Source organism: Ochotona princeps, chromosome 31 (genome assembly GCF_030435755.1).
Source record: "Ochotona princeps isolate mOchPri1 chromosome 31, mOchPri1.hap1, whole genome shotgun sequence".
Taxonomy (NCBI): domain Eukaryota; kingdom Metazoa; phylum Chordata; class Mammalia; order Lagomorpha; family Ochotonidae; genus Ochotona; species Ochotona princeps.
In genome coordinates this window covers 283,059-309,461 of record NC_080862.1, presented here as the reverse complement: position 1 = coordinate 309,461, position 26,403 = coordinate 283,059, and the positions used below count along the sequence as shown (strand labels likewise).

Genomic DNA, 26,403 nt, shown 5'->3' with positions numbered 1-26,403 from the left:
TTATTTTAGAGTGAAAATTGAGTCATGATTTTTGTTTTTTTCTGTCCAAGATTTTTCATGTTGTCAAGAGACCCAGGAAGAGCAAGGAAGCCATCAATACCTAGCGTCTCCGAGGAAGCCCTGGCCCTAAACACTCACCTGCTTAGGTTCAAAACAGCACTCCTTTCCTCATCTCTCTACTTTATGTTCTGAACTTTTTAAACATTGAAGAAGTTGGTGTGTAAACAAACAAACAAAAAAGACCCAGGAAGATATTTCCTTTCTTACTCTACTTCTCTTCCAAGTCAATTCTGAGAGTGCTGTGAACTAATTTCCTCCGAAATATCAATAGATCAAAGGAAAGGATTATGTGCGATCAATTTCTGTCTTTGCAAAACAGCAGAAAAATGTATGTGCCTCATCATCAATTTTGAGGAAAGGAAAACAAAATCTTTAAATATCCCAACTTAATACTGTTTGAACCAAAAGAAGCTGACCTTTGGAAATTTGTGGTGTGACACATTTGCATTGTGATGACTTTTACTTTAACGTTTAAAGAGTGAAACAAGGGGCTGGCCGGCTAATACTCTGCCCTGTGGCGCCAGCATCCCCTATGGGCACTCGGTTGTGCCCTGGCTGCCCCGCTTCTTGCTTATGCCTTGGGAAAGCAGTAGAGGATGACTTCAGTCCTTGGGACTCTACTCCAACATGGGAGGCCTAGAAGAAGCTCCTGCTCAGTTCTGGCCACTCCGCCTATTTGGAAAGTAAACGAATGAATGGAAGACTTTCTCTGTCTTTCCATCTTTCTCTGTAAAAACAGGCCTTTCAAATAATAAATAATAACAAATCTTAAAAAAAACCCAAAACTAGCTTTGCAGTGCAATATTTTTTTAAAGTCTTATTTATTTTTATTGGGAAGGCAGATATACAGATAGGAGGAGAGACAGAGAGGAAGATCTTCTGTCCGATGGTTCACTCCCCAAGTGACCGCAATGGTCCAAGCTGAGCCAATCGGAAGCCAGGAGCCAGGAGCTCTTCCGGGTCTCCCATGTGGGTGCAGGGTCCCAAGGCTTTGGGTCGTCCTCAACTGCTTTCCCAGGCCACAAGCAGGGAGCTGGATGGGAAGTGGAGCTGCTGGGATTAGAACCGGCGCCCATATGGGATCCCGGCGCTTTCAAGGAGAAGACTTTAGCTGCTAGGCCACTCTCTCTCTCTCTCTCTCTCTCTCTCTCTCTCTCTATATATATATATATATATATATAGGGGCCACGATGCCAGTCTCTCTCTCTCTCTCTATATATATATGCGTATATGTATGTATATATATAAATAAATATGCATATAATATAAGACACTACTGTCTTTTTTGGCTTTCTAGACGGTTTTAACAGGATACTTTTGTATATTTTGAAGTTAGAAAAAATGATCCTTAAGAGAGAAGAAGAACCATTCCAAGACATATAGCAGTTTTCCACTGCCATGTATAATTTAGGTACTAACCAATACCTTGCCAATTAAGGATTCTAAAATTCCTGACAGAAGGACAACAATTGTTAAAGTATTTGTCACATATTTTGGTAAAGATATGGATAGGATAAAGTCAAAATGGGGAAACAGACCATTTGGCCTGGACAACAACAATAAATAATTCACAGGGAAAAAAAAAACTATGTGAATCATGATGTCACTATTCAACAAATTTTTCAGCGTATTTTCTTTCCAGAATCCCTGGATGAGGTTTAGTAGATAAGATGTAGAATTCTATCTACTCATTGCCTTGAGGACCACCACAAAGGATGAGGAGGTCACTCAAAAAGAAAATGACAGAACCCTAATAAGGACAGTCTTGTCACTGCTGGGTGGGGGTTTCCTGTTGAATAATGAGAGTTGGGCATAATGGCTCCGGGGACCAGGAATTCTCTGCCTCAGCAGTTCCTGTGCCCTTGGCTTCCTGCAGGTGCCTTTGGCCTCTTCTCTCTGCCATGTCCTAAGGCAGTGCTTAACATCCCAGACACATCTTTCGGCTTCTCACACAGCAAGGCTAAAATGAGAACCAGTACTGTAGGGGGCAGGCGACCACACAGATGAAGGAAGCCCAGGGTGGTATCCAGGGTGGTAGCCCTAGGGTTCCGGGTTCTCCCCCTTAGCTGCAAGGCACCAGGAAGAAATGTACTCAGGTAGTCCAGACAACATGCCTTACAAAAAAACTTGGGCATTTCAGTGAAGCTTGCTCCTTTTATCTGGGCAATGCCAAAATCCTTTTCTGGGGGGGTGCATCCTGTTAGCAGGGAACCTGCTTGACTGGGCCTAGGCTGCAGCATCTATGCTGGGTTACTCAGCTGTATGCCCTGGGACTGTGTTTCTCATACACGCCCGGAATCCACAGCCCTGATATTTCCATGGATTCTGGAAGCACACACCTTCCTGGATTAAAACTCTTCCTGGCGCCCGGCGGCGTGGCCTAGCGGCTAAAGTCCTTGCCTTGAACGCACTGGGATCCCATATGGGCACCGGTTCTAGTCCCGGCAGCTCCACTTCCTATCCAGCTCCCTGCTTGTGGCCTGGGAAAGCAGTCGAGGACGGCCCAATGCATTGGGACCCTGCACCTGCGTGGGAGACCTGGAAGAGGTTCCAGGTTCCCGGCTTCGGATCGGCGCAGCACCGGCCTGTTGCAGCTCAGTTGGGGAGTGAATCATCGGATGGAAGATCTTCCTCTCTGTCTCTCCTCCTCTCTGTATATCTGACTTTGTAATAAAAATAAATCTTTAAAAAAAAAACTCTTCCTGCATAAGAGTGTATTCTTGCTCTTGCAAATGCACTCTGACTACCAACTTAAATACACCAAATTGTAACCTGGAAATACAGAGTCAAAGAAGACCTATTTAAACCAATCTACTTCAAAAAGTAAAGGAATAGCAACATAGTTTGATGTTTCCTCACCCAAATGTACATGCTAGTCAATGTTTGTGTAAATAAAAAGGACCAACAATTACAGCACAGCTCTGGGATCACATATAGAGGACATGCAGAGAATGGTAGTTTCCATAAAGGCTAGGAAGGGTCGGGAATCACAGGAAAAACACGGGACTATCTGAGAGTTGAAGCCCTTTGACCACAACCATTTCTGCCACCAACATCCAATCAAAAATGACTTCTAATTCTGTGCTGACATTTAAATAACCAACACAAGAGCATGCCCAGTTACATGCTTCCTGATAATTACACTAGTATCAAACTGTTAAAAAGCACCATAGCCTCCTGGGAAAACTGGTTTTGACCTTACTAAGAACGTCCTGTAATTTTCCAGCTTTCTGTTGAGCTGTCCATCCTTGAGAGCAAAAGAATTTTATATAGACCCATGTAGCCAGTTGCTTCACAGAGATACAAAAAGCTGCTGCTTGTTTCATGAATATTACAAATTTGAACATTCAAGGTGCACAAGAATATTAGAATTAAATGACTTAGGATTTCTCCAATCCACAGGAGCCAACCCAACCGAGTGACTTTCAGATGGGTTACATATATACAGTGAAATCTCATTGCTGGACTTTAGCACAGCACAGCCAGCACTCCAGCCCAGCTAAGACTGGTGGCACAGACTGCCAGATGTTTCTCATCCACCCCTAACATGGCTGCAGGACCTGTCACCTACCTAATCTTGTACCGGACCACAACAGCAATTATTACAGCAGATCCAACTATCAAACTTTAACTTGGTGAAAGATCAAGCTAGACTCTAAGACATGTACATATTAGAAGCAAATCTAACAGGCAATTTGTCATTCTGAAAGCAAACTAAGCTGTTATGCTGTAGGTGAACAATGACAATCTAAAAAATACTTCTACACATAGTTGAATTTGATTCTCGAGAGCTCCATTTCAACAAGAATTAGTGGAACATCTAACAGATGGTGATTAAGAGCCTACATCTATTAGTCATCACCTGAAACACAAGCATGTTATTAAACTGCATATGTGAAAAAGAGACGAAAGAGTGAATTGCATAGCTCATGTTATGTTCTTTATAAAGATATCATTTTCTACTACTAGAACCAATGTTCCAGCATATTTTGTTTAAAAGGGAACCCTACTAAACAAAAGGCTACTGTTGTGTCTGACACATTTCATTTAGGTGCCCCATTACTGAAACTCCTATTAAACATCTGAGAGTCAATGTATTAGTTGTTGTTGTTGTTGTGGTGGTGGTGGTGGTGGTGGCTGTAACAAATCACAGGCTTAAAGCAACACAATGTGTAATGTTACTAGGAGAGGTGTTAAAGTGAATGCTGCTGCTGGCAGGGCTGGGTTGCTTTGTGGAAGCTCAGAGTGGGGATTCATTTCCTTGCCCTTGGCAACTTGGAGTTCACTTGCATGCATTGGGCCAAGGTCCCTTTATCTTCAAGGTCAGCAGAACAGCATCTTCAAGTTCCCCTCACTTTGACCTCTGCTTCTTATGCAGTCACTTGGCCACTTCTTTTATCTGCCCACTTCCTCTTAGTAAGGCCCTGAGTCCATCCAGACAATTCAGGGCTCCTTCCATCTCAGAATGCTTACCTTAATCAATCTGCAAAATCCATCTTGCTCTGGAGGGGTAATATATTCCCAAAGTCCAGGAACTAGGATGTGGACAATTCTGGGGGGCTGGAGGCATTATTCTGTCTGCTCTAATCACTAAGCCACCCCTCTGAAAAGAGAATACTAAAATGCCTTTGAAGGCAACTATGTAATATTAATGCAGAGAACTTGCTTAGAAAACTATGCATAAGAAATTCCTTAAGAAGAATGCTAGAGCCCTAATCGATAATTTCTGTACAGTGCAATGACTGAGTGCTTCCCCCACAGATACTCTTCCTGCAGTAAAAACTACGTCCACTCTTTCTTCCAGAGCTGAGGTGAGAGATTCCTGGTCATTAGATACAGCCTGGCCTGATGCTTCTGTGGGCACAGCCTGGTAGGGTGCTCAGTCTCACCTGTTTGAGTAAAGTGTAGTCCTGTCACGTGTGTGCTGCTCGTCGACGTACAATGAAGAAGAAGAAATTGTGGTGGCCAAGGAAGCAGCTTCAAACAGCGATGGAGTGCTGGGCACCAGGTCTGGCCGGTGTCGGGAGCCCAGGGCTGGGTAGGACAGCAAGTCACACGCATGACTCTCAAGAACATAGGCCACTTCAGCATCTACTACAATCTAAATGAATCAAAATTCTTCACTTTCCAGGATGCAAATTAAATTATGAATTAACTGCACGCTCGCAAACCACAGCAGCTGCTTGAAATCAACAATAATCTACATAATCTACAACATAATCTACAAACAGTTTATGGGAGTGACATTAGGACTGTTCTCTTAAAAACTGGGGGTTGCACAGCCTGGAGCCTCTTCCAGGTCTCCAATGTGGGTGCAGAATCCCAAGGCCTTGTGCCTTCCTCCACTCCTTGCACAGGCTACAAGCAGGGAGCTGGATGAGAAATGGGGCTGCCAGGATTGGAATTGAGGCCCATATGGGTTCCCAGCATGTGCAAGGCCAGGAGTTTAGTGACTATTCTACTCCACTGGACCCATGTTTTTTTTTTTCCCATATGGGTTCCCAGCATGTGCAAGGCCAGGAGTTTAGTGACTATTCTACTCCACTGGACCCATGTTTTTTTTTTTTAACTACATTTTTGTTGCATGAAAAATTATTTCAAAAGTAGCATTAAGAACTAAACATGCAGAAATCAAGTTGTACAGCAATGGAGTATAGGTATGCTGGAATAAATGTGCACATAATTAAAAAAATAAATGTTCAAGAAAAAAAAAACTGGAGATTGGGCCTGGTGTGATGTTCAGTAGCTAAATACTCATGCTACAAGCACCAGGATCCCATATGGGCACTGGTTCTAATCCCGGCAGCTCCACTTCCCATCCAGCTCCCTGCTTGTGGCCTGGGAAAGCAGTTGAGGACGGCCCCAAAGCCTTGGGGTCCTGTGCTCATGTGGCTGTCAGTCACCACTTGTGCTTATCAATGAAGGCAAAGTCAGGCCTGGTCAGTGACTCACAAAGGCAAGACCTGGGTCTGCCTAGCAGCAACACCTGGCCAGCACACCCAGTTCTTACAAAGACAAGAAGTATACATCTAACACATGCTGATACCTATGGAAGACATACATCTAATAAAAGGCATGTGTACATGGTGTGCAAAAAGAATATTATAAGACTTAATTTCAGAAGGCTGAATTAATGAGCAGACATCTTATTAGTACCTTCCACAGCTGTGTATGTATGGACACATACAGAATGGAGCAAGTAGTAAAACCAACAAAATGTAGTATTTATTACCATCAGATAGCTAGATTCCACATGTTTCCATACGAGAAAGCATAAATTATATTGTACATGTCATGTTTAAAATTTATATGCTGTATATAGCCTTTGAAATTTAAACTTTTTTAGAGTAGCTGTTTTTTTCTAGTCTCTCTGGGCTAAAGTTACATACAAATTTATTTTAAAAAATTACATGTGTTTACCTTCTTCATCAAGGCTACTAAAACTTTGTCCTTCGGTCAGCAAATCTCGTTTCTCATCCTTCCACTCCTGGCTCATGGAGGACACAATCTCCTGTGAGGTGGCCTTGAAGGCAGCGATGGAATTGCATCGCCTTTTAGAAGGTGATGCCTTCAAAGCTACAGAAAGGAAAAGGGAGAGGCAAATAAACACGTACTGAAACACCAGGCGGGGCTCGGCAGCGTGGCCTAGTGGTTAAGGTCCTCGCCTTGATCCCATATGGCCGCTGGTTCTAATCCCGGCAACTCCACTTCGTCTCTGTCTCTCCTCCTCTCAGTGTATCTGACTTTGTAATAGAAATAAAATAAATCTTTTAAAAAAAAAAAACCAGGCGAAATTCCCACTAACAAAATTAATATAGTATTCCTATTTATTAATATGTTAGTCTTTGCACAAATGCAAAGAATCTTTTTTATATATTGCATGCATATGCATAGAAAGGGAGACAAAACTGTTTTGGCCACACTGTCCAAAACACTTTTATGTAAGTCCACATAATTCTAGAATAAATTAGATGTACTTTCTCTGTAGATTCTGAAATTAGTCTTATTTGGGGTGAAATTCAAATGTTTTCTTCTGAAGAATTATTTTCCTCCTCCAAACCATGTTTTCCTAGTGTGGGGAGGAGGCTGGTAGCTTGGTAACCGTAGACGGTGAAGTACAAAGAATTCTCATGACCCGTTTTATGAACTTGGGATTGGGAATTTCCAAGCAGGCCATGTTTAATCTTGTATGCATGTTGCCCAATTTAGACAAGTTACATGTTGGTTTTTTCTTGCTGTGACTTTCCACTGAAATTTCCTATTTTGGGGGGTCTCGAGTAGGTCATGGCCATATCACATGCATTACTGAATTTTGATCTTTATCCAAAAAGACTTCTACAATCTTAGAAGTGTGTTGGGAACCCGAATCCACAAAAATGTCCTTCCCCATCCATCATGCGTGCTGATAGCTGTGACTCTGCCTGGGACATGTTGCTGGGCACTGCTTCAGCTGCAGCCAGACTACTGCCACAGACAGGTGCTCACAGCTGCAAGGACTCTTCTCGGCTTAATATTGCTCAAGACTCTCCTTTGCAGCGTGGGAAGCAAGATGAGGTTTATTGATTACACTTTTCCTGCTTCTTTTGATAGTGCCTCCTCCTTCAGGGCTCTGCACAATGGGATAACCAGCCTTGGGATCTCAGCTAGCCCCGGGAATCTCTGGGTTTAGACTACATGGCTCATCTGGGCCTTCCCGTGGGCAGCTCATGAGATCTGAATTGGAGAAGGCCTGTGAGACACACACACAAGAAGGCAGCAAAGGGGGCAATCCTGCGCTTGAAAGAAGGAAGGTTTATCTGTGCCTTGAGAAGTCTTATTGTAACAGTATCGTCTTTTTCATAGTCTGCAGAAGAAAGTTGTGGGGTTTGGAATGCAGTCTTTGTGTATCCACACCGAGTGAGCCTTTTCACGGGTGCAGAAGCTGAGAGCGGAAAGAACAGTCATGACCTGGACAGGGTCACTGCTCAAGACCGTACAGCTAGAACGCCTGCACCTCGGATGTCTTTTTCTCAAGTTAGTGGCTCACCTTCCAGCTCCTCACCATTATATTTTGGTTAAAGTGATGGGGAGCTGGGGGAGACAAAACTAATTTTAGAAATGGTGAAGGTTTAAAAATTGATCAAAGTGGATTTTAACAATAACTAAGCTGGCCAAAAACTGTGTTTTCCTTAACTCCCCAGGCTAACCAATGGCAGTTTGACTTGTTTTACAAGTCAAAGAATCATCCACAAACTGGTGTCAGCCTTAACATTCTGGTAACTTTTGTCAATACTTTACAAATTTTTATAAACTCTATCATTCAATATGTCACAGCATACCATGTGACTTGGGGACGTTCTGGGTCCCTGAGGATCTTCTCTCAGAAGACCTGCAGTTTAAACTGCTTTCTTAGTCCCACTACACTGCTAGCTGCCTTTTCCACTCTGTTCTCACACATAGAGGGAGCCCCAGGACCTCCACCACCAAAACCGGCTTCAGAAGCAGAACAAAGACTCCAAGCACCTCCTAATCAGGCAGCCTTTAGAGGTCTGGAAAAACATTAAAGCAAATCATATTTCACACTAAATTATTTATTTTGAAAATATCTTTTGGAAATATTTTGTGAAATTTAAGTATTTTTGTTAAAACTGACTTACATTAACATGCAATTTTGTTATCAATTTTTAATTTCTACTCTGTGAAACACAGAACAGACTACATACACAAAAGCTGTTTTTAAGACAATAAAGTAGCCCTGAGATCAAAAGCTCTGAGAACTGCTTTTCTTCATCACAGCACTAGCTGGATGGCAACTGTCTAAACAGAAAAGCAGCTCTGGACCAGAGTTCAGCAGCACCCAGAAGGCATGAATGAGGTGAGCAGTGCGATGAGGCAGACAGGTGAGTTGTCTAGGTGGAAGAGGAACCATCCTTTGTTCACTATCAAGGGATGAAGAAGACAGGAAGCCCAAAGGCAAATGTCTGCTAAGACCACACTGCACCTAAACAAAGCACTGAGTTTTGTTGTAAGTGCTTGATTTCTTCCTTGAAGGAATGATGTGAGCACTCAGTGGTAAGAATTAAATGTTACAGAGATTTTCTTGGAGCTGGTGTGATGGTTCAGCAGCTAATCCTCTACCTGCAAGTGCTGGCATCCCATATGGGCACCCAGCTTGTGTCTCAGCTGCTCCACTTCCAAAAAAGCTCCCAGCTTGTGGCCTGGGAGAGCAGTGAAGGATGGATCACATTCTTGGGTCCTTGCACGCATGAGGGAGACCTGGAGGAAGCTCCCGGCTCCTGACTTTGCATTGGCTCAGCTCTGGCCATTGTAGACACTTGGGGAGTGAACCAGCAGACGGGAGACCTTTCTCTCTCTTTATCTCCTTCTCTATGTAAAGCTGCCTTTCCAATAAAAGTAAATAATTTAAAAAAATGCTACAGGGATTTCTTCTGACAGGGTAACCCTCAGTGGTGGCTGGGTTGCGTTACTTTCTGCTGCGTGACAACTCCTGACATTTCCAGCTGCTCCTTGCTGGCACTGTGTTCTCTCACTCATCTCCTCTACACTACACTGCCTTACAGCTCACCTACCCGCCACTCCAGACTCCCCCAGGTTCAATTCAGCCCTTTGCACATGCTGCTCTTTCTCCTTGAATGCCCCTTCCAGTCTGTCTTTGTCATGAATCCTAGCTTATATTTCCATAGCTGTGCTTAAATTTACATTGGTTGGGCCTGGCGCAGTGGCCTAGCGGTAGCAGTAAAGGTCCTTGAACGCTCCGGGATCCCATATGGGCGCTGGTTCTAATCCCGGCTGCGCCACTTCCCATCCAGCTCCCTGCTTGTGGCCTGGGAAAGCAGTCGAGGACAGCCCAATGCTTTGGGACCCTGCACCCGTGTGAGAGACCCGGAAGAAGTTCCTGGCTCCTGGCTTCAGGTCGGCATAGCATTGGCCGTTGTGGTCACTTGGGGAGTGAATCATCGGACGGAAGATCTTCCTCTCTGTCTCTCCTCCTCTCTGTATATCTGACTTTCCAATAAAAATAAATAGATCTTTACACAACAAAACAAACAAACAAACAAAAAACTCAAATCCAAATAATGGTGTTGTTTGTGTAATTATGAATAATCAAGTGTTTGGAACCACAAAAATATGTACTTCAAAAGATGATTTTAATGGTATATGAATTGTATCTCTACAAAACAATGCTTTAAAAAAAGAGATGATGAAAGAAAAATGGACAAAGTAAAAATCTTTGTTTAATTGGGAAACAGAAAAGCTGTCACCTTAGAAGCATGGAAAATTTACCGACTGGGAACATGGGAACCCATGCCACATTTTCCAGGCTACTAAGGAAGAAAAGTCTCCCATGCTGGGCAGTCTCAAAGAGGAAGCCTGTACAACCTGGCCTTTAAGTGTGCACAGCTCACAAACCTGCAGGGGTTGGAAGGAAACAGGTGTTCTACCCTCAACACAGGATGAACGGAGCTGGGAAACCTTCCTCGGAAGTGGCCGCACGGGCTTTCTCTCATGCTGCACTTTGAACCCTGTCTTAGTTAGGAAAGTGTTGCAAGCGTGGATGTTTCCACTTCTCTTAGGCCAAAAAATACCTTGGGCAAAGAACTTAATTTATCGTGGTTTCAATTTGCAAAAAAATTATGATAACATTGAGATAGTTTTAAATGTGAAAAAAGTCAAGTTTTACTGAGAGTGAAATAACGTCAGAAAAAGACTGATAACTAAAATGTAGAGGTCACATAAATCACTTGGAAAAATAACAAATTATTCAATAGAAATGGTCAAATGTCTTTAACTTCAGTGCTCAGGGGACTTATCAATGGCTAATAAACATACATGGTTGAATCTTGCCAGTATTTAAGAAATGGAAACAAAACAAAAACTGAAAAAAAAGCCCATCAGATAATACTTTTTATCTGATTTATGCTGATTAGCATAATTTAAGCAGAAAACTTCAGCCAAGAGCTACAGACTCTTCCAGCAGTTACATAGATTTTAATATCCCAGTATTGTTTTTTTGGAATCTATCCTAAAGAAATAGAGCTAAGTTTGGACATAGCATTTGTTGGAAATGATGTTTATAAAAAGAAATAGAAAAAGGAGAAACTATATAGTGCTCAATACTGAAAAGTATGGGTAAATACACTATGACCATACATATAATTTTAATGCTGCACTGCAATTTTAAATGGTGTCTTTGTAGAACATATAATTATATGGGAAATCATGTAATAATATAATATTTAAAATAAGGGACATATAATTGTGTACAGTTACACTACTGGTTTGTTTTCAATTTCAAAGGGAGAGTCACACACACATACATGAACACACCTTGAGAGGAAAAGAGAGAGAAAGAGAAACAGAGGCAGAGACATAGGAAGACGGAGACAGAGAGACAGACAGAAAGAGACGGAGAGACGGAGAGACAGAGAAAGAGAGACACACAGAGAGAGATTGATCTTTCATTTACTAATCAACTTCCCCAAAGCCCAGAACAGCTGGGGCTGGGCCAGGTACAAGCCATGAGCCATGAGCCATGAGGATGCCATCCAGGTGTCCCACTGAAGCAGGGCCTAAGTATTAGAGACATCATCTGCTACCTCCCAGGTAATATTATTAGGAAGCTGGACAGCAAGGAGAGGTGGGACTCAACCCCCAGGGCACCCAGATGGGGAGTGAGAGCCCAGAACAGTGGTCTAACCCACTGTGTCTCAGGGATAACCTCAGGTACCAGGTTTAGACAAAAACATGAAGCACAGAATGAAAGAAACACAGGAAGTATTTTAAAATTTTGGTGGTAGATACCTCAAGGTTATGGGATTCAAGTCATTTTCATTCTTTTCTTTACATTTTCTTGCATTCTCCAAGATTTTTACATTCCAAGTAGTGTAGTCTCATTAACAAAAAGCTCCAAGAAATATTCATGAGAAAAATCTTATAAATACAAAACATGAATATTGCACTTCTTCAGTTTTTTTTAGCATGATTAAATCATTATGTGTTAAGCTATGAAATTGGACCACAGAAGAACTAAATGTTTAAATAACAAAATATGCATAATAAGGTTATATTCTCCTTTTCACAGAGCTTTAAAAAAATCATTACAAAATGCAAAATAGGTTAATTACCAGTATGGGGGAAAACAAGGCCCCATGTAATGCCACAATTTGAAATGATTATTGTTAGCTTTGGGTTTTATTTACTCTTCTTTTTTTAGTAAATCAAGATTTAAAGTTAGGATATTGATTTGAGATTCTTCTTTTTAATACAGGAGTTTAGAGCTATAAATTTCCCTCCAAATCCTGCCTTGGCTACATGGGATAAATTCTTAGTATGTATGTTTTATTCATTTGTGTCTGACTTTTAAAAATTTCTCTATAAGTGTGTGCTTGTCATGTACTTTTAAATTTTTGATTTTTCTTTACTGATAGATTCTATTGTGATCAGAAAAGGTACTCTGCATGATTTTAATATTGTTCAATTTATAAAGATATATTTAATGGCCTGATATATGGTCTATGCTGGAGAGAATTCCATGAGAGTAACTACTGTTAATAATTTTCTATTTCCCTTTAGAATCCTGCTGGTAATTCAGGGTATACAGGCCTATAACCGTATATATCTGAATAAATCTCCATTTAAAGGACAAATGTACCTGTAATACATCATTTTTATTGGTTGTATGTCTCATTGTTTAAATGTATCAGATTTACAAATTATATTGATAGACATGAGACAGTTACATATATATTATTTATTCATATATTTAATATTTTATATATATATATATATAAATTTTTAGCACAAAACAGGACTTGGGTGACTATGGCATCCATAAATACCTGAGTGGATATTTAACCCTAACAATGACTAGGTGACCACCACTTAGGGTAAAACACAGTGATGTTTTACCCACAGAGGACCAGAGATACGAAGCCAGTATACAGGTGATGAAAGGAAGAAATTTTCAGCAGAATCTTACCTTGGATCTTCTTGAAAACCCTGGAATTCATAAACTTAAGGAATCTGTCTGCATAAAAACTTGGTCTATGAACAGAAACAGTGTCCTGAAAAGACAAATGAAAAATCACAAGGTTTGCTTCAGCAAGATGTGAGTTCCATGGAAGATGGGTGTCACTGGCTCCTTGCTAGCCAATGACGGCAGCTAACACTGGCAACAGCTAGAAGATGCCAAATTCAAGATCCAGAGGGGTCGGATTCTGAGAGAGGAGGGTGAGGACTCAATCCCAGCAGAGGCTCGGATGCGATGAGAGTCAGGGAAGACCCCCTGAACCCCAAGCACAACACTGGGCCCCAGAAACGTTTTTAAGTTTATTTAACCTTATAGGTAGCTAATGCTTCAAGGGCCATGAATAAAAACTGGGAACACAAACATCAGAATGACAACTATGACAAATCATGTTCAGGCTATCCCTCTTAGGGTGAGGTGAGCAGACCTCGGGAGGAGTCCTGGGAGACCTGGCTTACATTGAATTAACCACTAAAGACACAGTTGGATTGGATTAAACTGTTAACTCTTGCTTTGTGCCCAGCAGCCATCTGCAGGGCTGCAGAGTCACTTTAAACGCAGGAAACAGGATGGGTAAAGGCAATAATAGATTTTTCATATTTACTTATCAAACAACCAAGCTGCACAATTGTGAAAAGAGTAAACTTACTTCTCAGATACACTCCTTGATTTGGTTTATGGATTTTAACAGGGAAATTTCTAAAGACACAAGTCCAGATACTGCAAGGGACTGCAATAGGGTTGGAAGAAAGAACAGATATTGGACCAGAAGTCCAGCGGCTGCAACTCTCAGGGTTGTATGATGGTAGGGTCCTCTGCGAAGTGGTGTTGGGTGAGCTGAGATCACCTGCAACTCCAGCATCCGTGTGTTACAGAGGGCACAGGATGCAGGAGCCCTCGTGGGCTGTGCCCTGGCTCTAGGTTTCTAGTGAGGATGTGGATGGGTTTAAAGCTCTCTTCACAGAATCCCAGCAGCTTCTGCCGGGAGAGATCAACTTCCGTTGCTCACAAGTATGGTTACTCAGAAACACTGGTAGCAGGCAGGGGACTGAGAGAGGGTACTGACCCAGCCTGCATTCCCTGATCACAGGGTCATTCCTGCTGTCTTTGGCACACACACTTCACATAAGGGCCTCATTTGTAAATAAGTTAAGTCTTGATATTGCTTACAAGTTCACAGATATGCAGTCAGCACAGAGATTTTCTTAAATTAAAAAACAAAAGGAGGACAAGTTTTAAACAGATAGTGCCCTTAGAAGCACCCAGGTTAGGAGGCCAAGCTATTCGGAATGGAAACCTCACCTGGCAAAAAGGACCTGACTGTGACGGAGCAGGCCTGGCAAGGACCATGATGGTTGCAGAGCTGCTTTTTGGGGTGGTGAGTTGTCTTAGGATTCACTCTGCTGACGGTTGCACAACTCTGTGACTAGAATAGACTTGAAATGGGTGACTTGTGTGATAATATCAATTGCATCCCAATTACTGATCTTCAGAAAAGGGATTGACGTGGGGTGTTTGCCTTCCACCTTCCTTGTTCAGGATACTGTGCGGTCCCTACCTTCCTCAGCAGAAAACCCCTCCGTCTGGATGTGAGTAAACCTGTGGCTAGTTTTTGGAAACAGCTTGTGAAGTGGCTGTTTCAGGGGCTCCGGGCAGAGCTCAGCCCTCTGCCTACCGACAGAATGCACTTCTTCCAGGTCCACAGGCTCGGAACAGCCTCCCAGCGAACCACACAGGCAAAGAACAAGAACATCTACACCGCGTCCCGTTTCTGCTAACCTCTGGGAAGGACACGTGCGACCGAATCTTTAACCGGCATGGTTTGTGAAAGTGCTACTTCACAACTGAGGCATGCTAATGGCAGGAAATGTTGTCAGGAGCAGGAAGTGGAAACCTCATGTCTCAGGTATGTGTGTGTAAGAGAGAGACAGAGAGACAGACTGCTCTTGGGTCATTGATGTTTCCTCTGTCCACTAAGACACCTTCCTATCAGCATGTATATAAATGTATGCAAATAAGACCATAACACATCCAAATCTCTACTGATTAAAAAATTCACTTTCTGGGTTTTTTGATTTGTTAGTCATTGTATAGCACACAAATGTGTGTCATTTTCTTTCCCTCCCATCTGGCATGTGCCGCTGGCATCCCTGTTACAGACGAGAACACAGAAGAGGTCACACGGCTAGTGAAGTGCTGAGTTCCACCCAAGGACGTCTCCCCTCAAAGTTAGAATACACACTGCTGGCCTGAGAACTTCATGTCAACTGCCCCAGTGAGCTTCCTGGAGCCCAGGAGCAAGGTTTCTTCTTCATCCTCCTCACTCTCGGATAATCGGGTGTTTACGATGGCAGACATAGCTTGTGCTCCTGGCCTCTTCATCCCCACTCAGCTCCTAGCATCTCTGTGAACAGCTGAGCAGGTTTACCCTGCCTTTGTTCTCTGATTTCCACCAACCCACCAAAGACTTTGAGTTCATAAAGATCTTTATTTGCTCTCCAAGTCTAGAGAGTTGGATTTCAACACATGCCACAGTCTAACAAGAAACAGAAGTCACTTACCCCATCATAAACAAGAGCTTTCCAAGAATGTTCTAACTTCTTCATTAACCTGAAAATAGGAAGACAACAACGAGAATGTGAAAACTCACCCATGTGGTGAATTTTCAGAACTGCTTATTAATTAATTGTGAAATGATTCAAGGTGACTTTCTCAGGTTTCTTACCTATATGATTGGAGAATATCAATGATGCCCATAAATAAAAGTAGCTTTTCTCCTTTATGGCTTTTAGCTGGAATGCCTCCCATTCTGTTGGCAGAAGCAAAAATAAAACAAAATCTTATTTGATCACATATGGGTTTTAAGCAATCTTTTCTAAAGATTAAAAATAAAAAATAAATGAAAAAGATTAAAAATAAAAAAAGACAACTCTGAAAATTGTTTTTGCTATCTCCCACTTCACTCTCCTTCTCCCCTCCCCTCCCCCATCTGTTTTTTGGCTTCATTTCAAGTTTTCCTGGGAATCCAGAATGATGCATTTCCCACAGTGGAGAGTAAGAGCATGGCTGACAGCTTGGAAGAATCCAATTTAAAAACAATTCCTATTTTAAAATTATGAGCAAACATTTGTAGAGCATTATAAAAAAAGCATTGCTTTTCAGAAATGTGACACTTGTTCTGATAAATAGCATAGTATATTTTGTGAGATTTTAAAATAAAATACACAAGAGCACAAAGGAAAAAATATCCATCATTAGAATACATAACATTTGGTATGCTTTTCTGGTATTTATGTGTCAATTTATTCCTCTACAAAGTGCATAATTTACCATGCTTTATAACCTAAATTTCTCACTTGCTAAATAACGATCACTTCATCAAACTCAATGCTAATGATTTTAATAGCTGCCTGGTATTTCAGCACACCAATATAGAATAATTTGTTTAACTGGTTACTGTATAGTCATATGGATTTGCAAGATAGTATTAAAAAGATTTAATATGCATTAATTTCCTTCATAACACTGAAATATGCCTGTGATTCAGTTACTGTTGGAGAATCTGAGGAGGCAGGCACTTTCAGCCACGGAAAATGATTTTCTTCTAGTCTGCTTGCTTAGCTCATGACACAGCCAACCATTTCAGCAATTTCCTTTGGCTGTAATTGTTTCCGTTAGTTAACATGCACTTTATATATGCAAATTAACCCCACAGTTCCTTTCACATCTGGCTGAGATGAGAGACCACATCTGCCAGGCTGCAGGATGGGAACAGAATCAATCCTGTTATGCAGATAACAAGCTTGGAATTGCAAACACTGTTCCCATCTTGGACTTACTTCAAAACACACTTATTCAAATTCAAAGTTGATATCCTCCCTTGTGGTGAATATTCTGAATACACAGGAAATAGGAGATTAAAAGCATCTTTGGCTACTGTTAAAAAATGGTTTCTTTAAGAAAAACAGAAACCATGTGGGAGAAAGAGTAATAATAATTCAGGAAATCACACTCCTCTGTAATCCACATGTGAATATAGATGAAGGCCAGTTTAAGCCACTTTGGCACCAAGTGGCAATATATTCCCAGAGTACCACCACTGGGGGGACAAGACTACAAGTCACCACTCAGTGACGGGGTTGTCCCCAGCAGCGGTGGGCGTGGCTAACTTACGAGTCGGGGTTCTCCGTGGTGATGCCATCCCCAGACTTCCCTGGACCCTGGATGGATTCCATGGCTGTTGAGTAGAGGACTTTCTGTGTGCCAGGCCGTTTAGCATCAGGCACGTGTTGGGAGGTCTCCTCTTCTCTCTCTTTAAGGCAATGATCCAAGATGTGGATCCCCAGCAAAAGGCTGTAGTCCATGATCTTGAAACTTTCTAGCACCTAAGTGAGAAACAAAAGCAGGAGGCCAGTCAGCGCCCGTGGTCTGTAAGTCTTGGAGATGTAGACACACAGCTGCTGCAGCCCTCCTTTCAGGGTGGCCGAGAGGAGAAACATGAAAATCAAACACCATGACACACTTGGAAAATGGCACACTTGGGAAGGACGATGACAGCTACAATATGAGACTGTGATGCAAATCTAGACCCAGCATATCCTTCTCAACGCCTCACCACTGCTTCACAAGCAGCATTCATTGACTATTTTCCACGTGCCTGGTGCCAAGTGGTTCACTTCTCACAATAACAATCTGATGTAGTCCCAGTACTGTCTATTCTTTTTTACAGAGAAATAAGGAGTTTGCTCAGTAGCAAAGCACACATGAGCCACAGGAACACAGCACTGGGGCAGAGACATCAACAACCCATAGTTTTTTTTTTTTTTGACTTTTTTTTATTAATTATTATGCATTATGTGACAGTTTCATAGGCTCTGGGAATCCCCCCACCCCTCCCCACGCCCCTCCCCCCTGGTGGATTCCTCCACCTTGGTGCAGTATTACAGTTCAAATTCAATCAAGATTCTTTTTAGGGATATATCCAAAACAACCCATAGTTTGTACTGGCTTGGAGCCACCTTAGCAAGAAGACTCAAGGGGCATGTGTTTCTGCCTGGGTTCTGTCTTCAAAATCTTTATCTTCTGTTTTCGCAGAGGTGTCATTCAGTCTTTTTTAGATACGCGATCTCCATTAAGAACAGCATGTAATGCTTAATGAGACACTCAGCAGACAGTGGGAAAGTGGAGGGGTCACAAACAGATGACAAGACAGAGCCTGGGCAGGAGTCTGCCCACGTGGTCTTAGCGATTAGATGGGAGTTAGACACTAGGACCCTCTTGGATGGGCAAAGTATGTTCAGGAACAATTTCTGAAAACTACATGTTTTCCTCTATGATAAAGTTCTCTTTCTACTAGTTTGTATGTTTTCTACCTACAATGGGACTTTTGAAAAAGTACTCATCTGTCTTGTCTCATGCTTCTAATTAATTGAGAGACAGGGCAGGTGTTCCAATTCATGGCTCGTTTCTCAAGCACTGGTAATACCCAGGCTCAGGACAGGTTGAAGCCAGAGCCTTGAGTCAGCCCAGGTCTTACACATTGGTGGCAGGGATCCAACTGCCACCAGGTCACTGCCATGACCTACAGCCTCCCAGGGAGCTGCAAGTGGAAGCAGAGCTGGAACTTAAACCCAGGCATTTTGTTAAGCGACACAAGAATCCCAAACGTCATCTTAGCTGTTGTGCCACATACCCCTACATCAGACTGAATGTACTTGGCATTTCACACACAAAACTGTTCAGGAAGTCACAGCATGAACTCTGTGACCTCAGGCAGGATACCACACTTCCCTGGACCTCAACTTCCTCATTTGCAAAGTGTGACAATAACCATACTCACTGCATAGAGTGTAAATATTAAATATGGTAATGCAGAGCAACTCCATAGAAAAGATTCTGAATGAAGTAACAGATTGGTTACATGTCATGTACTATCACAATAATTGTCATTAATAGGGACCCAGATCCTCACACCAGTGTGAGAGATGTTCTGGTTAAGTCAAGTGCTTGGCTGTCAAATAGCAGTTCTGGCCAAGGGGCCACAAGCAGTGACTGCTATAGCCTGTGTGGGAACTGCTCCATTTTCGGCTGGGTGCTGGTTTGAGTCCTGGCTGCTCTACTTGCAATTTAGCTTCCTGCTAATGTGCCAGGGAAAGCAAAACATGGTCCAAGTACTTGGGGCCTTCCACCCACGTGGAGACCTGTATGACTCTCATGGCTCCAGGGTTTGGTCTGGCCCAGCCACAACCACTGCGGCCATTTGGGGAGTGAACCCGAGAAAAGAAGATCTTGCTCTCTTTCTCTGTAACTCTCCTGCTCATATAAATAACAACCCTTCTTTTAAGTGTTCAGAATTTATTTGAGAAAGAGAGAGAAAGGGAGGGAGAGAGTTCTCACCTGCTAGTTCCCCCACTGACCACCTACAATTGGGAACTTTATGGTTTAGCAGTAATAAAGGCAGTAAGAAGCTTTAAAAAGATTAATTCTGTTTGTCCTCTTAATTTGGGTCAAAGTGTCCCCAGGAAAACACTCCTACTTTCAGAGTGAAAGGCTTAAAAAGTTCTATTCTAATTATGCAAAAAGTTAACCACAACATTTTATTATTATTATTATTGGAAAGCCGGATATACAGAGAGGAGGAGAGACAGAGAGGAAGATCTTCCATCCGATGTTTCACTCCCCAAGTGAGCCGCAACGGCCGGTGCGCGCCAATCCGATGCCGGGAACCAGGAACCTCTTCCAGGTCTCCCACGCAGGTGCAGGGTCCCAAGGCTTTGGGCCATCCGCGACTGCTTTCCCAGGCCACAAGCAGGGAGCTGGATGGGAAGTGGGACTGCCGGGATTAGAACCGGCGCCCATATGGGATCCCTGCATGTTCAAGGTGAGGACTTTAGCCGTTAGGCCACACCATTTTTTTAAGATTTATTTCATTTTTATTGCAAAGTCAGATATACAGAGAGGAGAAGAGACAGAGAGGAAGCTCTTCCATCCGTTGTTTCACTCTCCAAAAGGTAGCAATGGCCAGAACTGAGCCGATCCAAAGCCAGGAGCCTGGAGCCTTTTCCAGGTCTCCCACACGGGTGCAGGGTCCCAAGGCTTTGGGCTGTCCTTCACTGCTTCCCCAGGCCACAGTTAGGGAGCTGGATGGGAAGTGGGGTGCCGGGACATGAACTGGCTCCCATATGGGATCCCAATGCACGAAATGTGAGGACTTTAGTCACCAGGCTACCGCGCCGGGCCCTTACTACACAAATTTTTGTGGCCAAAATCACCAGCCACAAAAAAAAAAGTTAAGGAACAGAAAGATAACTATATCTGCATGTATTTTTAATCCATTTTAAATAACTTCCATAATGAGAAATTCTGGTAACAGATGTTAGCCACAATTTTTAAGACTTGCATCAATTAAAAAGAAAATTATTCTGTAATTCATATCTTCCCCTGCTTTTAATTAAAGGAATTGATAAAAACTCCAAACAATTTTCATATGCGAGTTTGCAGAGGGAACATCCTGCAACATGATAGGCAGCAGTTGGGCCAGTCTGTCATTCTGACATTTATTCCCAAATGTGTGATGACCTTACTGTTGCTGGTGGATTCTGTATCTGCACTTTTTACAGATTTGTTTTATTTTCATCTGAAAGTAGAACTGCAGAAAAAAGGACAGAGAGAGAGAGAGATCATGCATCTGTTGGTTCACTCCCTAAATGGCCCTAACAGCCGGAGGGAGCTGAGCCAATCTAAAGCCAGGAGCCAGGAGTCACCTCCAGGTCTCCCAGTGGGTATAGTGGCCAACAACTTGAGATGTCTTCTGTTGCCTTCGCGGTCCATAGACAGGGGGCTGACTGGATGTGGAGCAGCCAGGATAAGAACTGGTGCCCATATGGGATACCGGCACCTGAGGCTCAACCTTTATGCCACAGCGTCAGCCCCTCTATCTGCACTTGTATTTCAAAGAACAGTTGCTCTTCCACCTAATTTTGGCAAGACTTCACTTCTACATATAAAGCATGAATGATTAAAACTGAAAACCAGCTGGAATACTGCAGTATTTGTTTTTCTCAAGGTCAGATGTTTCCCCTTTCATTATCAAGGACTACTTTAAGTTCACGGCAGTGTTAGAATGCAGTAGGAACAAAGTCACTTCAGAGCGGCAGGTGGAAAGACACGCTCAGAACCACTGGTTAAAAAGTGCACCTTGCACAGCTTCTCACAGGGGATGCATGCGGAGTGCTCCCCAAGTTCCTACCAAGCTGGGAACCCAGTGTGGGGGATACGCCAACTCAGGTGGCAGGGCCTAGAATCCTCTCCATGTGCCCAAAGCTCACAAAGAATAGCTCTTCTCTCCTCTTCCTTCTTCATCTTTAACACTCCGCTCTTTAGACCACTGAAGGCTGTCGCTGTTCCAATGTCAGCATGAGCTAAAGTGGCTGCCCCAAATGTAAGCCTTGTCTGGAGCCAGGTACCTTTGACTCATGACTCTCCCATCTGTCCTTGAGCAAAGTCTCTAACCTTTGTGAATTTTTAAAATTAATTAATTTATATTTTATTGATTACATTGCATTATGTGACACAGTTTTATAGGCACTGGGTTTCCCCCCATACCCCTCCCCCCGCATTGTGGATTCCTCCACCTTTGTGAATTTCTTATCCTCACCTGAAGACCAGAGATAAGAGGGATTACTCTGTTAGTAACTGTGATGATTAACTGGGTTAACCCGTCTCAGTCTCCGGCACCAGAAAGCACCTGCAGGACCACCCTACCTCCCTGTGGTCCTTGGCTTTCTGTTTGTTCTCTCTTCCTTTCCTTTCTCTAATTTTGCATTGTGTTGATCACACTCTCTCTGGTGGCAGGGGTGGGGGTAGGGTGAGAATTTGGGTGTCCAGTCTGTGCCAGACACAGTTGAACTTGCTGGATCTTTTGGGGAAAATAGACCATCTTCCTATCCTCAACATTATGCAAACTAGAATTACAGATTGTAGGAAAGCCTGAGAAGAAATATGGAGGGGCTGTGAAGACTTCCCACAACAGGTATCTACTTTCAAAAAAGATTCTATCTATCTATCTATCTATCTATCTATCTATCTATCTATCTATCTATCTATTTATTTTGGAAAGTCAGATGTAGAGAGAGGAGGAGAAACAGAGAGGAGAGCCAGAGAGGAAAATTTTCTGTCCATCGACTCATTCCCCTGACAGCTGCAATGGCTAGAACTGTGCCAATCTGAAGCCAGGAGTCAGGAACTTCTTCTGGGTCTCCCACACAGGTGCAGGGTCCCAAGGCTTTGGACCATCCTCGACTGCTTTCCCAGGCCACAAACAAGGAGCTGGATGGGAAGTGGAGTTGCTGGGATTAGAACCAGCACCCATATGGGATCCTAGAATGTGCAAGGTGAGGACTTTAGCCACTAGGCTACCACGCCAGGCCCACAGGTGCCTACTTTTGATGGGGAAGTGTTTCAAATGTCCAGGGCAGAGATGATGATACTTGAACAAAGGAGGCCAGGGGGATTTCAGGGAAGAGTGGATAGACTGTTTCTAGGCAAAGGCAGCGACCACCTTCCTACAGACAGTGCCTCGGCTGTTCCCTTGAGTCTGTCTTCACGGCTCCGCTGTGGCCTTCTGGACTCCTTAAGCTTCTGCACACTCTCTGATTTCATCCCAGGGCAGCTCTTTCTCCCCAGTTCTCCTGCAGGTTTAAAGTTATCTTCATGCGAATTGCAGGCTCCCCGCTCTTCTTCCCACCTTTAGGTTGCCCAGCCCTGGGGCCCTGATCATCAGAATTCCAACCCTCTCTGAGGACTTCATGTCCACTTCCCTTTCTTCCTGCCCGCTAGACTGACTTTCACTTCACCTTCACTCAAAGCCTCCAGTCTCGTGGCACTAAGTCTTCGATGTGACTTGGAAGCGCCTCCCAATTAGGGTCCCATGCTAGGTCTTCCTGTTACTAATCACAGTTTATGGATCCCTGCCAGCCTCATCAAACAAGTACAATTACTCCTCATCTTGCTTGGAATGTGAGCCCTGAGGCTTCTGGTCATGTTATCTATTTTGGAATGTCCAGTGCTTCTTTTCAAATCTGACTGCTTTTCGTTTTTCCTCTAAAATACTCAAGCACATGACCAGTATCCTGCTGTGGTTTAAATTAAACTGCAGGTCCTATCTCTGTCTTTACCACTAGACCACTGGCTCACCAAGCACTCTTCCTGTGTGCTGAGCATTGTGGGAAAGCCTTCCATGTTTGTGACCAAATGAGAATCGACATTCTCGGCACAAGGAATCAGTGCCTCCTATTTTAAGTGTACGACCTCAGCACTCAGGCATCATGGTCACAATGCCTATGACGTTTTTAGCACTGACCATGTGACCATGTACTCTGTTGTCAGAAAAACACAAAGGCCAGAGTGTTTCAATCCCACCCACCTGACAGGTGTTTTATATACACTGTGTCAAGAACAAATCTCAAGCTGATGTAAACAGAGATATTTTTAATTAGTGGACACATACCTCAGATAAAAGGCAAGGTTGTTTTGCTCTGCACCAGGGTGAGTCTCAAGTCGGGGAAGAGCATCACAATTCTTAGGAAACTTTTGCAAGGACAGTATATGGCAGGCTGTGTCAAAACAAAGGCTCTCCAATCACTCTAGGAGTGCTTTGTGCTGTTCCCAAGACAGAGCACACCTCCTGAGCTTCCTGACCTCTGTCCTTCTGAAAGTTCAACTCTGTTAGGAATGTAGCTAGGGTAGCACAACATTCAGAAACAACAGTCATCGGATGGATCCAAAATATCCCTGGGAAGAGCTGGGGGTGAGCAGCAGTGCCACACCTGAAGCTACTGAGAACATAAAGACATCGCGACTCCAACATCTGGAAACGGCAGCACTACCATTGCTGAAGCTGCTGAGGAAGTAACGACATTGCGACCCCAGCATCTGGAAATGATGCCTGCTGCACAGAGGAGACGGACAGCAACCCTAGTAGGAGGAGAGCTGCTGTGTTCCCATGTCCTGTGCAAGTCACAGAGGGAGGGAAGAAGTTGACTTAATTATCCTAATGCAAATGAGTGGAAAGAAGTTGCTTTTGGACTAGAAATTTGGACACTTCCCAAGCATATCCAAAAAGTTTGGGAAAATGTACATTAGGAATCAAACTATGTACGAATTTGAAAAATGATACATGACAAAATAAACTCCTCTTCTAATTCCATTTCCATGAATTTTTAAGGATTGGTTTTATATTTATTTGAAGGTATTGTTACAGGGAGAGAAGGAGGAGGGAGAGGGGAAGGAATTTCCATCCACTGGTTGTAATGGCCAGTCTGAGCCAGGCTGAAGACAGGAGCCCAAGCACTTGAGCCATCTGCAGGAGCTGTGCAGGAAGCAGAGCAGCTGGGATCCAAACTGGTGCCCACATGGGATGCCAGTTTTTGCAGTGGAGGCTTAACCCACGATGCCACAGAAATGATCCCTCCCACAAACTTTTTGAAGCACTTTCCTGTATATTTGAATAGCCTCTGAAGAGAGAATTAATGATTGGCAAAAACAAAAAATGTAAATGTATTAAAAATAAAATATTATCTTGAAGATTTCAGCAGACATTCCTAGAAACATTGGTTCCAGGAAATTCGAACCGAAGGGTCCGCCATTCCTCACGACTTGTCAGCTCCCTCAGACTTTAGCTGCAGAATCAACCGGATGCCCAACTCCAGTCAGAACTCTCTGCTGCCCAATTCAGTTTCCTCAATAGCACTCCAAGTGCTCTTTGCTAATGTAATACAGAGAGGAACCGCTCTGGCAGTACAGAATGAATAAGCAGCAAATCCTTAGCCTAATTATGACAATCATGTGATTTTTACTGTGTCTAATGTAGTGAGTCAGAACTCTGGACTATGCTGGATTAATCTGTACCAAGGCTTTTATTGTTCACTATATAAGTGCAAAATGATAGAAGTGTACTGTATGCCACTAGAAGTGGTAAGTGGTCATCTATCATTTTAAAAGATTTTATACACACATACATACACACACACACACATATGTTTATCAATTTCCTATACTGAATGAACCATAGAATTTTTTTATAGATAATTGGCTCCTACAAATAAAGATATTTTAATAAGTTATATATTTAGTTTCATTGGAAAGGCAGATATACAGAGAGGAGGAGAAACAGAGAGGAAGATCCTCCGTCCGTTGACTCATTCCCCAAGCAGCTGCAATGCCTGAAGTTACACCGTTCTGAAGCCAGGAGCCAGGAGTCTCCCCCGGGGTTTCCCACACAGGTGCAGGGTCCCAAGGCTTTGGGCCATCCTTGACTGCTTTCCCAGGCCACAAGCAGGGAGCTGGATGGGAAGTGGGGCTGCAGGGACCAGGACCAGTGGCCCTATGGGATCCTGGGGCATGCAAGACCTGGACCCCAGCTGCCAGGCTATTGCGCCACGCCTTTCATAAGGTATTTTTACAGCATTTTAAAGGTAATAACTTATGTGAAAATGCCCAAACTTGTGACTTAATATCTTCTAGCTTCATCATGACTGATTCACTTCATTCACTTACCCAGTGACACAGCCCAGAGATGCCAGCTGCTGTCCAGGCAGATGCAGCGCCATACTCGGCCCAAGTGTCCACACTAACTTCTCTGTGTCATGGACTCCTCAGTCCACCCGCTATGGTGAAGTGGCCTTCTTGGTAACAAAGAAGTCCATAGAACTCCCTTCTCACATTTCATCTTACGGACAAAGACCGGGAAGAATGGGAGAAAGTACCCACCATAGCTAAGACCTTGACTGGACTTAAGATTGAAACCCTAAGCTTCTTGCAGGAAAAAACACATTCTATTAATTTTTTTTTGTAGCTCCCACAGGTCTTAGCACCAAATCTTATGTAGAATGAGAATTCAAACACAATTAAGTTTTAAATAATTAAGAAGAAAGGAAAAGCTGGGTCTGTGAATGGAGATGCTCCAAGCCCGGGGGGAGAAATCCTGAGCCATGATCCTGCCTTATCCCTGGGCAGGTGTGGGGAAGGCACCACCAGGACCAAGACACTTCCAAGGTCAGGGTACTCAGCGTCTGCGGGTAAGTTCCAAGCAGCGATGGAAAACCCAGCCTGAAGCAGGCATCATGAGAAATGAATTCTTTGGAGGCTTAACATATTTTAATTTTTTTGAAGAATAATATGCATACATGGTCAAAATTAAAGAAGGTGCAAGAAGCTGGCTGAAGAACACCCAGTCCAGCACCCCACATCATACGGGGTGTGAAGGTGACAGTTCCAGGAGAGAAGTGAAACCAGTGAGTGTTAGGGGTGGTGGCAAG

The 26,403-nt window shown here is 43.2% G+C and overlaps 1 protein-coding gene across 1 annotated transcript in view; it reads right to left on the bottom strand.

The window, feature by feature from the left end:
* PIP5K1B (phosphatidylinositol-4-phosphate 5-kinase type 1 beta) overlaps nucleotides 1-26,403 on the bottom strand; it is a 184,328-nt gene that overhangs the window by 30,997 nt on the left and 126,928 nt on the right. Inside the window, exons 8-13 of the mRNA XM_058657404.1 lie at nucleotides 17,261-17,472; nucleotides 15,813-15,896; nucleotides 15,649-15,697; nucleotides 13,040-13,124; nucleotides 6,481-6,636; nucleotides 4,950-5,094 (exon numbers count right to left, since the gene is read on the bottom strand). Of these exons, the coding sequence (XP_058513387.1) occupies nucleotides 4,950-5,094; nucleotides 6,481-6,636; nucleotides 13,040-13,124; nucleotides 15,649-15,697; nucleotides 15,813-15,896; nucleotides 17,261-17,472 (731 nt within the window). The remainder of the gene's footprint in view (nucleotides 1-4,949; nucleotides 5,095-6,480; nucleotides 6,637-13,039; nucleotides 13,125-15,648; nucleotides 15,698-15,812; nucleotides 15,897-17,260; nucleotides 17,473-26,403) is intronic.